At 40.5% G+C, this 10,638-nt stretch overlaps 1 protein-coding gene across 1 annotated transcript; it reads left to right on the top strand.

Annotated features, from left to right (window-relative positions):
* Window positions 1–372: 372 nt before the first annotated feature.
* Spink1 (serine peptidase inhibitor, Kazal type 1) lies at window positions 373–9,385 on the top strand. The gene is made up of 4 exons (XM_021215084.1): window positions 373–515; window positions 2,258–2,292; window positions 3,833–3,939; window positions 9,265–9,385. The coding sequence occupies exons 1-4, from the start codon at window positions 461–463 to the stop codon at window positions 9,308–9,310; spliced, it is 243 nt and encodes an 80-aa protein (XP_021070743.1). The 5' UTR covers window positions 373–460; the 3' UTR covers window positions 9,311–9,385.
* Window positions 9,386–10,638: the final 1,253 nt, after the last annotated feature.

Genomic DNA, 10,638 nt, shown 5'->3' with positions numbered 1-10,638 from the left:
TGCACAGCAGATAAAGAGAAAAAAAAAGGGGGGGGGGTGAGGGGAAATTCAAGAACGGAAGAACGGGAGAAAGAGAAGAATGGAAATCGTGTTTGGGTTCTGCATGTCTGCCCATCCATTCAGAACTACAGAAGAGACAAAGGAGACCTTTGACTTCCCAAACAGATAAGAAAACCACAGCTCAGGAATGGAGGAGGCTTGCCCAAAAGAAGATGTCAGGAATGCAGCTAATTTGCTTTTCCTGGCAGAATTTGGGTCCAATCTTTTCTGCCCTTTTTCCTACCTAGGTAACATTTTCCCCAGCCCGGAGGCCACACATGTCAATCAATAACCAAAGATACCTATTATAGGGCACAGTGGGTGGAGCCTGTATTACCATCTGCCTATATGACCACTCCTCAGTTTCTGAAGAGAAGCACCCTGTACAGTTCTTCTGGCTTTTGCACCCAGATCTTCAACAATGAAGGTGGCTATCATCTTTCTTCTCAGTGCTTTGACCCTGCTGAGTTTAGCAGGTAGGTGTGTTCATATATTCTTCAGAAATTATTATTATTTTTTTTTAAATCTGCCTGTCATTTTATACCTGTCATTTTGTCATTTTATACATCCTGTAAATTTAGATAGTCTGGTGAACTGATGCCAATGAGTTGAATAACAGAAATGTTTCTAGCACAAATTAAACAGGATAAATGGTTATAGCTAACACAAAGGAGGAAAGATGTTCAGGTAAGATGTCCCCAGAGATAGTTGCGGCTTGCTCTAAAGACAAGGCTGCTACTTCATTAGGGATGTGGTGGCAAAGAAAGAGTTTCCATCTAAAAATACCCTTCTAACTGTAGAAATGGCTACTGGACTATGTAAATCCAATGCTGACTTCCAAAATTTAAATTCTTAGCAACTTGCATAAAATAGATAACAATGACGGCCACTTAGTCTGCAGAGAAGTTTTGTTGATTAAAAGTTTTATATTTGATCTGTTAAATGTTTCGAGAAAAAAAAAAATCCTGTTTGAACACAGGAAGGAATCCCCATACTTTCCATGAGAATGTTGAGAGAGGATTCTGAGTCTGCGGTCAGTTTGGTTTTTGTAACTGACATTATTTAATATTTTTACCTCTGTCACTCACTGAGCAGAGATTTTTGACAAGAGTCAAAGCTGTGCTTCACTAAGCTGCTTATTGTTTCAGACAAATATTTATGGAAGCAAGAGCCCCTTTATCCCACCTCATGCCTAATAATTAATATAACTAAATGCCTGTAGTGAGCCCCTGCTCATTAATTTTTAGCCTCATTTACATTCTGGATCCAAGGGGACCCCAAAAGCTGCATCTTCTTTGATGAGTCCCAGAGATCTTTCTTTTCCCTCAGAGATTCCTGACTGAAAATTAAGTTTGGGAAACATTTCTACTTTGGGAGCTATCAGATTAGATCCTTCCCAAGCATTCCCATTCACAGTTACCATCTACTTCAAAAAGCAATACTTTTTTACATTACAATATAATTACATCATTTTCCCTTACCATTCTTTCTGCCAAACCCTGCCATGACTTCCACGCTCTCTTTCAAGTTCAGTTTTCTTCAATTGTGGTTACATATGTGTATGTGTATCATATGTGTTCATGTCTGCAAGACTTGTTTTCTGAAGAACAAATTGAGTCTTTTCTGAACTTCGAAAATACATGAAATACAGGTTTAAAATATGGTGCCTTGGTGTAATGCACCTGCAGGAAAAAGCTCTTTGAGAACAGGTGGTGAGCTGTCGGCAAAGTCCTATTTTTAACATTGTTTACAGAAGGAACTTAATGACATCAGAAGACCTGATGGCTATTTCCCATACTGCCACCAATACCCTGAGGTACAGATACTTATAATTCACTGACTGTGAGATGAAAAGTCTATTGCATTCAGAAAGATCACTGATGGACATGTCAAAGGTATCTGAACAGTTAGTAGTGCCTACAAATTTAAAGTTCTGAGTAGACGGTTTCTATTCTCAAGGAAGTAGATCGAATTTCCTAAAATGCCAAAATGAAGTACTCAGAAATGGTCAACATTTTACTTGTTTCTATTCAAAATCTTAGCAGGCAGAGAGTGAAGAAAACTCATCTGGTGTCCTTGAAAGTCCATGCAAATAAAAGAGTTGGGAAGCAGACTGTGCAAGCAGAAGTGTCATAGGAAAACTATATTCTTTGACAACTAACAACAGCTCTAGCTTCTTTATTTGGGATCCAGGTTGATTTTGATTTATGTTTTCTAGGTGACACTTTTTCAGCTAAGGTGACTGGAAAAGAGGTAAAGAGACTTTTATAATTTATAATCTCTTTGGGAGGGGTTGAGAAATGATTTCTCTGTGTAGTCCTCCTTCTCCTGGAACTCACTCCATAGAGGAAGCTACCCTTAAACTCCCAGAGATCTCCCAAATGCTGGGGTTAAAGGTACACACCACTGCCACCCAGCTACTTTATAATTTCTTAATTCTCTAATCTCCTATACAGACTGAAATCGTTTGATCCAGTAAAAGTATAGCCAGGATCGGAGCATGTATAGTTGTGCATGTTTACAATCCAAAGCACTTGGGAGCCTGGGTTATGAACCAAGTTTAAGGTCAGTTTGGACTACACAGTAAGACCTTGACAGAAAAGGGACAGGGGGAATGTACAATCTAGCATTTACTTTTCTAGTAATCCATGTCAGGACTAGGGGTTCAACTGTTAGGGAACCTCGGCTGCTAAATGCAGGATTCCCCCATCTGCATGGTGCTGTGTTGAAAGACCCGCCCACTGATGCCCCTGTAATTGTCTACTTCCTGTTCTAAAGGAGATTTTTATACATACACTAGGACTGGCTGGTGGGACAAGTAGTTTAAGTGGAAGCTCTCATGTTCATTCCAAGTAGCTCTTACTCCTGACTTGATCATGATGGCTTTCATTGCTTCTGAATCCCAAAGTAGACTAGAGGAGGAAATGACCCTCATCTCAGTACATACAAATACCTAGAGAAAATCGGGGATGAACCTGAAGTTTAAGTGGATAAATCATTACATTTTGGGTAAGCACTACAGAAAAAACCTGGCACCGTTAGAAGCCAAAATCTAGTTGTCCAAGTATTGATCCATGAAGAATAGAAGTTAGCAAGGCAAGGACGATATCCTATGATGAAAAGGTAATGAGGTAATGCCCAGGAAATGAGAACCAGGATCCAAGGATCACTAGATATGTGACTTTAAGTCAATTCGTCACTTTGTAAGTCTTCCCTTGAAGGAGAGTGCGATGATAACTTTACAAGGTTTTTCAAGGATAGATCAATAAATGGATAACTGACAGTTTTGATTAAAGGGTGAGACGTTTCCAATAGAACAATACATAAAATATAAGACAGAGCCCTCTAAGATGTATTTAATGAAAATCAGCTTTTACTAGAAAACACAAACCAAGAACCCCAAGCACAGCCATCTAGGATGACGATCCTGTCAGCAGTTGGTGCTATCTCCCTCCTCTTATCCAATCTCATGGAAGCATCACGCCTTAAGTGGGGAAATGCTCATTTTTCCTAACTTGCAGATGAACTGGCTGAAATCAAGAAAGGAACTAGTAGACCCATGATGTCATATAACTGGGAAAGGACTATAATTTGGCTTTAACTCAGCTTTTCTGATTTCAGGGCAGATTTACTTCTATTGTTGTTGTTGTCTTTTTGTACAATGCCCAGTGTCATTATCTTAACTTCAAAAAAAAAAAAAAACCAAACAAACAAATCTTAAAAGTCTTAATATTTTATTATAAAACCAAACATTGGGAAATGATAGAAAATGACTCTTTAATTCTGTGTTTAGCCTGATTGCCGTAATGCAATGGTGGGATGTCCCAGAATATATGACCCTGTGTGTGGGATTGATGGAATTACTTACGCCAATGAATGTGTTCTGTGCTCTGAAAACAGGTGAGGATAAAGTTTAATTTTAAGTTATTTATCATTAGAATTTCACATATGTTATCGTTTTAAATGCTAGGTCAATAAACGGAACTTTCTTTTCATAAGTTAGTTATGATATGATTTAAAATTGCTTGGATGATAAAAGCCCCATTTTTTGGGGGGGGGGTTCAAGACAGGGTTTCTCTGTATAGCCTTGGCTGTCCTGGAACTCACTCTGTAGACTAGGCTGGCCTCGAACTCAGAAATCTGCCTGCCTCTGCCTCCCAAGTGCTGGGATTAAAGGCGTGCGCCACCACTGCCAGGTCCAAGCTCAGTTCTTTTCCTGACTTCATTGTTGTTGTTATAACCTGAGAAGCAAAATGACTCTTTTTCATTTTGTTTGTTTGTAGAATTTTTTAATCCTTAAAGGCGTGTGCCACCATGCCCGGCCAAAAGCCCCATTTTTTAAAGCAATACATTGATATTTTAGATTTTCAAAAAGCTTATACATACAAAATGTCTTTAATCTGGAAAAAAACAGATCAGTTCTTGATAATAGCAGAAACTACATAATTCTAATGTACCCTATCATTAACAAGTATGATTTATATAGACTTTAGTGAACAAACATATATTTTATAACATTTGTATTCATGGTTTATGAGAGCTAGCCTCAAAAAAGTTTAATTTTCTGAAATATTTAATGTTGGGGAATAGCAATCAGACTCAGAACACTGGGACAAACAGCTGTGTCACAATTTTTCTCTTACAATGTGACTAAGTAGTTTCTATATGCCAGTCATTATGCTAAGCCTTCCCTGTTTCCCATGTGGCTGTTACAAAGTACAAACAAACAAACAAACAAAACCTCATAAGCACATGTAATTGCTTCTTGTAAGTTGTGGCAATTGCCAACAGAGTGTAAAGTGTTACATGACCAAAACAACGATGATAATATCCTCTAACTGAAAGGGTCAAGAAAGGCCTAATGAAAAGAATGCCTTTTAAATGAGGTTCTGAATTTCAAACAAACAACAGTGACCCCCAAACTGACAGCAAACACTTAGATTTTCTATAATTGACTCTATGTTAAAGACTTCAGCTCAGGCTCAAGGGACTATAAATTGTCATTATTGCTCTGCATAAATCTCTCTTCTATGATGCATACTCTCCTCAAGGATGGCTCTAAATGATTTCAGAAAAGTCTCTCTGTTTATCCAGGATTGTACACATTGTAGACTCCAAACAGTAGGCATTTGGCTTCATGATGGGTGTGTGTCCATTGTGTAAAAGGTGCCAGGCACAAGCCTGTTTCTCCTGCACGACAGGCTCAGGCAGAAGAAACCTGAGTTCCAAACCAGTCTGTTCTGTCACCTGTCCACCTGGGCCAGTGGTTGAGGCCCTGGCTCGGGGGTTGGAAGGAGCAGGTGAACATTTTGGAAAGAGTGCATTTGAAACCACTTGTTAATTTTCTCATGACCCATGTTGTTGACATTAAGGTCAAGTATCATTATTCCCATCCACAGGGCGTAGGAAGGCCCCAGAACCCCCTGGGGACTTGTGAAAAGTCCAAGTGTGAGGTCTAAAGTCCAAAGGCCTCTATTTAGAGTGAAGCATTGGGAAAATACGAGGGAAGTGCTGAACACTCACTCCTCTGACCTTTGAACCTACTGGCTGCCATTCTCTCTTTGCGTTCTTTCAAATACGTGCAGATGTAAGAGGCACATTCGACTGTCTGAGCATGCAACGTTTCACTCTGTGTTCTGAAATAATACTTAGGTCTCGATATAAGTTAGGCTTTCTCAAACATAAGAGATATTCTAAGGTTTCTATAGTGCCTTTGTTTCTATTGCCCCCATTAAAAGTCCAACAGGGAGCCCACCCCTTACACTGCTTGGTTGCCGAAGACCCAGAGACTAGATAGTCCAGAGACCTAGGGTAAAATCAAACAGGATTGGGGGGGGGGAGTCAATAAAATGATTCCTAATGATACTCTACTATGCTTGCAGACAGGAGCCTAGCATGATTGCTAACAGAGATGCTGACACAGACCCACATCCAAACTTTAGGTAGAACTTGGGAAAGGAGGGTAGAAAGGACTGTAGGAACCAGAGGGGACAAGGACACCACACAAAACCCCACAGAATCAACTAAACCGGGCTGATAGGGGCTCACAGAGGCTGAACTTGGCAACCAAGAGAGCCTGTATACAACTGACTTAGGCCCTCTGCATATGTTACAGATGTGTAGTTTGGTCTTCTTCTGGGAGTCCTAACAGTGGGAACAGGGGCTGTTTTTGACTCTCTTGCTGGCATCTGGGATGCTTTTCCTCATACTGGGTGGCTTTGTCCAGCCTTAATACAAGAATGGTGTCTACTTCTACTGTAATGTGCTAGCCCAGGTTTGGTTGGTGATCCATGGGAGGCGTGGCCTTTTCTTTTTCTCTTTCTTTTTCTTTCTTTCTTTCATTTTTTTTGTTAGATTAATTTAATTTAAGATTTTTACCTAGTCACTTTACATCCTGTGTACTGCCCCCTTCCAGTGACCCCCTCCTATAGTCCTTCGCCCACCCTGTTCCCCTTCTGCTCTGAGTTAAGTGGACCTGCCCCTGCTATCCCCTGACCCTAGCATTTCAAGTCTCCTTGAGGCTAGGCGCTTTCTACCCACTGAGGCAAGACAAGTCATCCCAGCTATAAGAACATATTCCACCTACAGGGAACAAACAGCTTTTGGGACAGCTCCTGATCCAGTTGTTTGGGACCCACACAAAGACCAAGCTGCACATCTGCTACACATCACAGGGAAGCCTAAGTCTAGCCCATGTATGTTTTTTGGTTGGTAATTCAGACTCTGAGAGCCTCAAGTGTCCTGGTTAGTTGACTCTATTGGTCTTCCTGTGGAGTTCTTATCTCCTTTGGGCTACAATCCTTTGTCCTATCCTTCCATAAGAGTCTTCACATTCCATCCACTGTTTGGCTGTGGGTGTCTGTATCTGTCTAAATATGCTGCCCAGTGTAGCCTTTCAGAGGAAAACTTGCTTCTGTCTGCAAGCATAACAGAGAATCATTAATAGCTTGCCTATGGGATGAATCTCAAGTTGGGCCAGTTATTGGTTATATATTCTCTCAGTCTCTGCTCCATTCCCCATGCCTGCATTTTTGTAGAGAGGATAAATTTGGATTGAATGATTTATGGGGAGGTTGGTGTCTCTATTACTCCACTAGGGTTCCTGCCTGGCTACAGGAGGTGGCCTGTTCAGGTTCCATATCCCCAATGTAGTGAAGCACAGTTAAGGGCACCCCCTTTGATTTTTGGGCCTCTCTTATCCCAGGTCTCAGCCTGGAGATGAGATGCCCTCTACCTTCTCACCCCAACAATTGCAGTTTTCCATTCATTTTCATGGAATGCTAAATCCCTCTATCCGTTCCCATCCCCTTTCTCTCTGAGGTCCCTCCCTCTACCTGCCTCTTATGACTATTTTATTTCCCCTTCTCAGTGAGATTCAAGCTTCCTTTCTTGGGCTGTTCTAATTGCTTAGCTTCTTTGTGTCTGTGGGGTGTAACATGGTACCTGTATATTATGACTGATATCCGCTTTTTAATAGAAATGGAGTAAGTGGAGTGGATAGCAAGGGCCAGAGAGGAGGGTCTTGGAGGGGAGGAGAAAAGAGAAACTGTGGTCAGTTGAGATCTAAAATTAATAATATTTTCAAAAGTTGCCCATGCAAACAACAAAAATAGTCTCAGCAGGTGTTATCTATGCATTGGTACACACACACACACACACACACACACACACACACACACACACACACATATAACAATAGTAAACATAGAAAAGAAGTGGATGGGGGATGAAGGGTTGAGATGGAGGGAACTTGGAGGGTGTGGAGAAAGAAAAAGGAGAAGTGGTGTGACTATATTTTAATTAAAATGCAAATTTTGTAAGTTGCACAAAAATGACCTATGTTGTCACTATTACCACAGCCAGGACCTGAACCTAACTACTGGGGTTTGTGATGCTCTGAAAACACCAAACAGGGCTTTCTTAAGATGGGCCCCATAATTATCAGGAGTTTTAGGGCTGGGGAGATGGCTCAGCAGTTAAGAGCACTGCCTGCTCTTCCAAAGGTCCTGAGTTCAAACCCCAGCAACCACATGGTGGCTCACAACCATCTGTAATGAGATCCGATGCCCTCTTCTGGGGTGTCTGAAGATAGCTACAGTGTACTTACATATAATAAATGAATAAATCTAAAAAAAATTTATCAGAAGTTGTCAGATTTGTTAAATCAGGGTGATATATGCCTTCTGTGCTTTCTTAGAGAAACTGTCAATAACATTTCCATAGAAAATCAACTACTAACAGGTCATTCTGTGGTGTTAGAAAAGTTGTCTGTTGGTATGGGCCGATACATGACTAGTAGTCATTGGCTCTTCAACACAGATAGTACACTGAAGCACTGACATTTAAATAGTGTTAAATATTTAAGATTAAACAACTAAATGTGCCTAATGAGCAGAGTGTACCAAAGTGAACAGCACAGCTGTGGATAACAGGCTTATGTGCATGATGTTGACATTGCCACTATCATAATTTAACATTAATGTTAAAATGAAGAAACAATGGATCCAAAAAATGTATCTGTGAAAGTAGATGAGTATCACATGTCCTTCAGCAATAAAAAATAAAAATAAAAATAAAAAAAAGTTTCATGCCAGTATGGTCAAGGAAACAGTTACTAAAGAGAGAATTCTAGAAGCACTCTGGTAACTAAGAACAATTTTAAAGTTGAAAGGACATTTAGGTTTTGTGAGAGAAACTGACTTGGTCAAGGTAACATGGGAACAGCAGAGAAAATTTTATCCAAAGAAGACGACCTTGGTACTGGCTGTTGTTATGGGAATCAAGGTTGCTTGACAGAATCAAGCCCCCATCTTCTAAGCTGAACTGTTAAACATCGAGAAAGCCCCGCCCTAGCCTGGACAAGAGCTCAGATGGCCACCTGGTCACTAAGTGCATAGCATCAGTAGTAAAAGAAGCAGAGGTGGATTTGAGATGCGCTTCAAGGGTTCCCGGTAACACTCCATTAGGCCTGTAAAGAACAATGACCTACAGTTTTTCTACTCTGTTGTATCCTGTGTGGACATGATAAAAAGCAACAGATACTCAATAAACACAAGAATGAATAAATGGATTAGAAAAAGGGGAAACCAAATAAATCATAAGCCTGTCTTTTAAAGAAAGGTAGAATTATTTTTAAGTTTCATTGCTATTCTCCCATAGTCATTTGTTTGTGCCAGTAAACTTCAAGCCGACCCTTAATTTATTTTCCTTAAATCTCTTCTACAGGAAACGCATAGAGCCTGTCCTCATTCGAAAAGGTGGGCAGTGCTGAAAGTCAAGATTTTGAACTCTGTTAAGGCTACCGTAATGTTTAGCAAGCGGGTTCGTTGAATAAATGCATCTGAACTTACCTTCTTCTTCCCAGACTTTCTGTTCAAAGGCGTGGATGAATATATTGAGGACATGGAACTGGGAAAAGACCCAGACTAGAGTAAGCTTCACCAATTACTTCTTCCAGCTCTCAGACATTGCAGATGACAACACCACACAGCTAAGCATGAACATGTGTAATGAATAGAGTTTATGTTAGGATGAACAAGGGGGCCTACATCATGCCCAAGAAGTAACTTGAGAAGGAGAAAGGGGGGCGTTTATCCAAGAAATGAGTATTAGTGCTTTGTGGATCCCACATGTTTTCACATGTGAGCCATCACAACTCTGCAGTTATTCTTGTCCTGTAAGGACACTTAGAAGAGGTAAGTTGCTTGACGAACAGCCCAGCAGACAAGTTGCCAGGGTGTCCTTTTAGATCTGGCTAACCTACCTTTAATCACAATGAGCACTCTTTCTTTTAACCACAATCACCTCTTGAAGATTATGCCTTGCCTTTCTTCAATGGGAATTCTAGATAATAGCCCCCTACTGTAAGAGTGTCCCGTGTCTATATTCAATAATAAAATACAGATGTAATATAACAGAATATAGTCAAATAAATTAGAAACAAGGAAATGTTCTCAAGAGAGAAAATATCTACAACTACTTAAAAATAAAAAGGGAAAGCATCTTGAGATTCTGAGAATCAAACAAACAAACAAACAAAACGTCTCAAATGGAAAGATGGTAGAGAGCTAACACAGGTGAGGCTGTGTTGGGATCTGTAATTCAATGGGGAATGGGTCAGTCACTAAGCCAGAAATAACCAAGGATATCAGAAATACACTAGGAAAGCTGGATTGCCTCGTTACCCACTTCTGGTGATATTCCAGTATTCCTGCCTTGAAACTGAACTCTTACCACTAGAGGATGCTGTAACCTAGCAACTGACTCAGCTCAAGCAGCCTGACAGCTCTCACCAAATACCTTGCTGTCTCAAGTTATGGATGCAAGATGGCTCCCAGCATCTGATCTGTGATGCCAGAGGACACTTGAAGGGCACCAAACCTTAAAGAGTTCTGGAATGGAAAGTTATTTTTATCACTGAATCTTGTAAGTTATCCTGTCTAGTTAGACCAGTCTGCAAATCAACACACACACACACACACACACACACACACACACACACACACACACAGAAAGAGAGAGACAGACAGACAGACAGACAGACAGACAGACAGAGACACAGAGACAGAGACAAACAGACAGAGACAGAGAGATGCAGAC

The sequence above is a fragment of the Mus pahari genome, chromosome 15 (genome assembly GCF_900095145.1).
Source record: "Mus pahari chromosome 15, PAHARI_EIJ_v1.1, whole genome shotgun sequence".
Lineage (NCBI taxonomy): Eukaryota > Metazoa > Chordata > Mammalia > Rodentia > Muridae > Mus > Mus pahari.
The sequence above is the reverse complement of the archived record's forward strand: the minus strand, read 5'-3'. Positions and strand labels throughout refer to the sequence as shown.

What these genes read in the sequence shown, in the direction of transcription:
- Spink1 (XM_021215084.1), top strand. Translation starts at nt 461, where the DNA reads ATGAAGGTGGCTATCATCTTTCTTCTCAGTGCTTTGACCCTGCTGAGT. An exon ending in CTAAGGTGACTGGAAAAGAG is followed by an intron (nt 2,293 to 3,832) that starts GTAAAGAGACTT and finishes TTCTGTGTTTAG; the next exon opens with CCTGATTGCCGTAATGCAAT. An exon ending in GTTCTGTGCTCTGAAAACAG is followed by an intron (nt 3,940 to 9,264) that starts GTGAGGATAAAG and finishes TCTCTTCTACAG; the next exon opens with GAAACGCATAGAGCCTGTCC.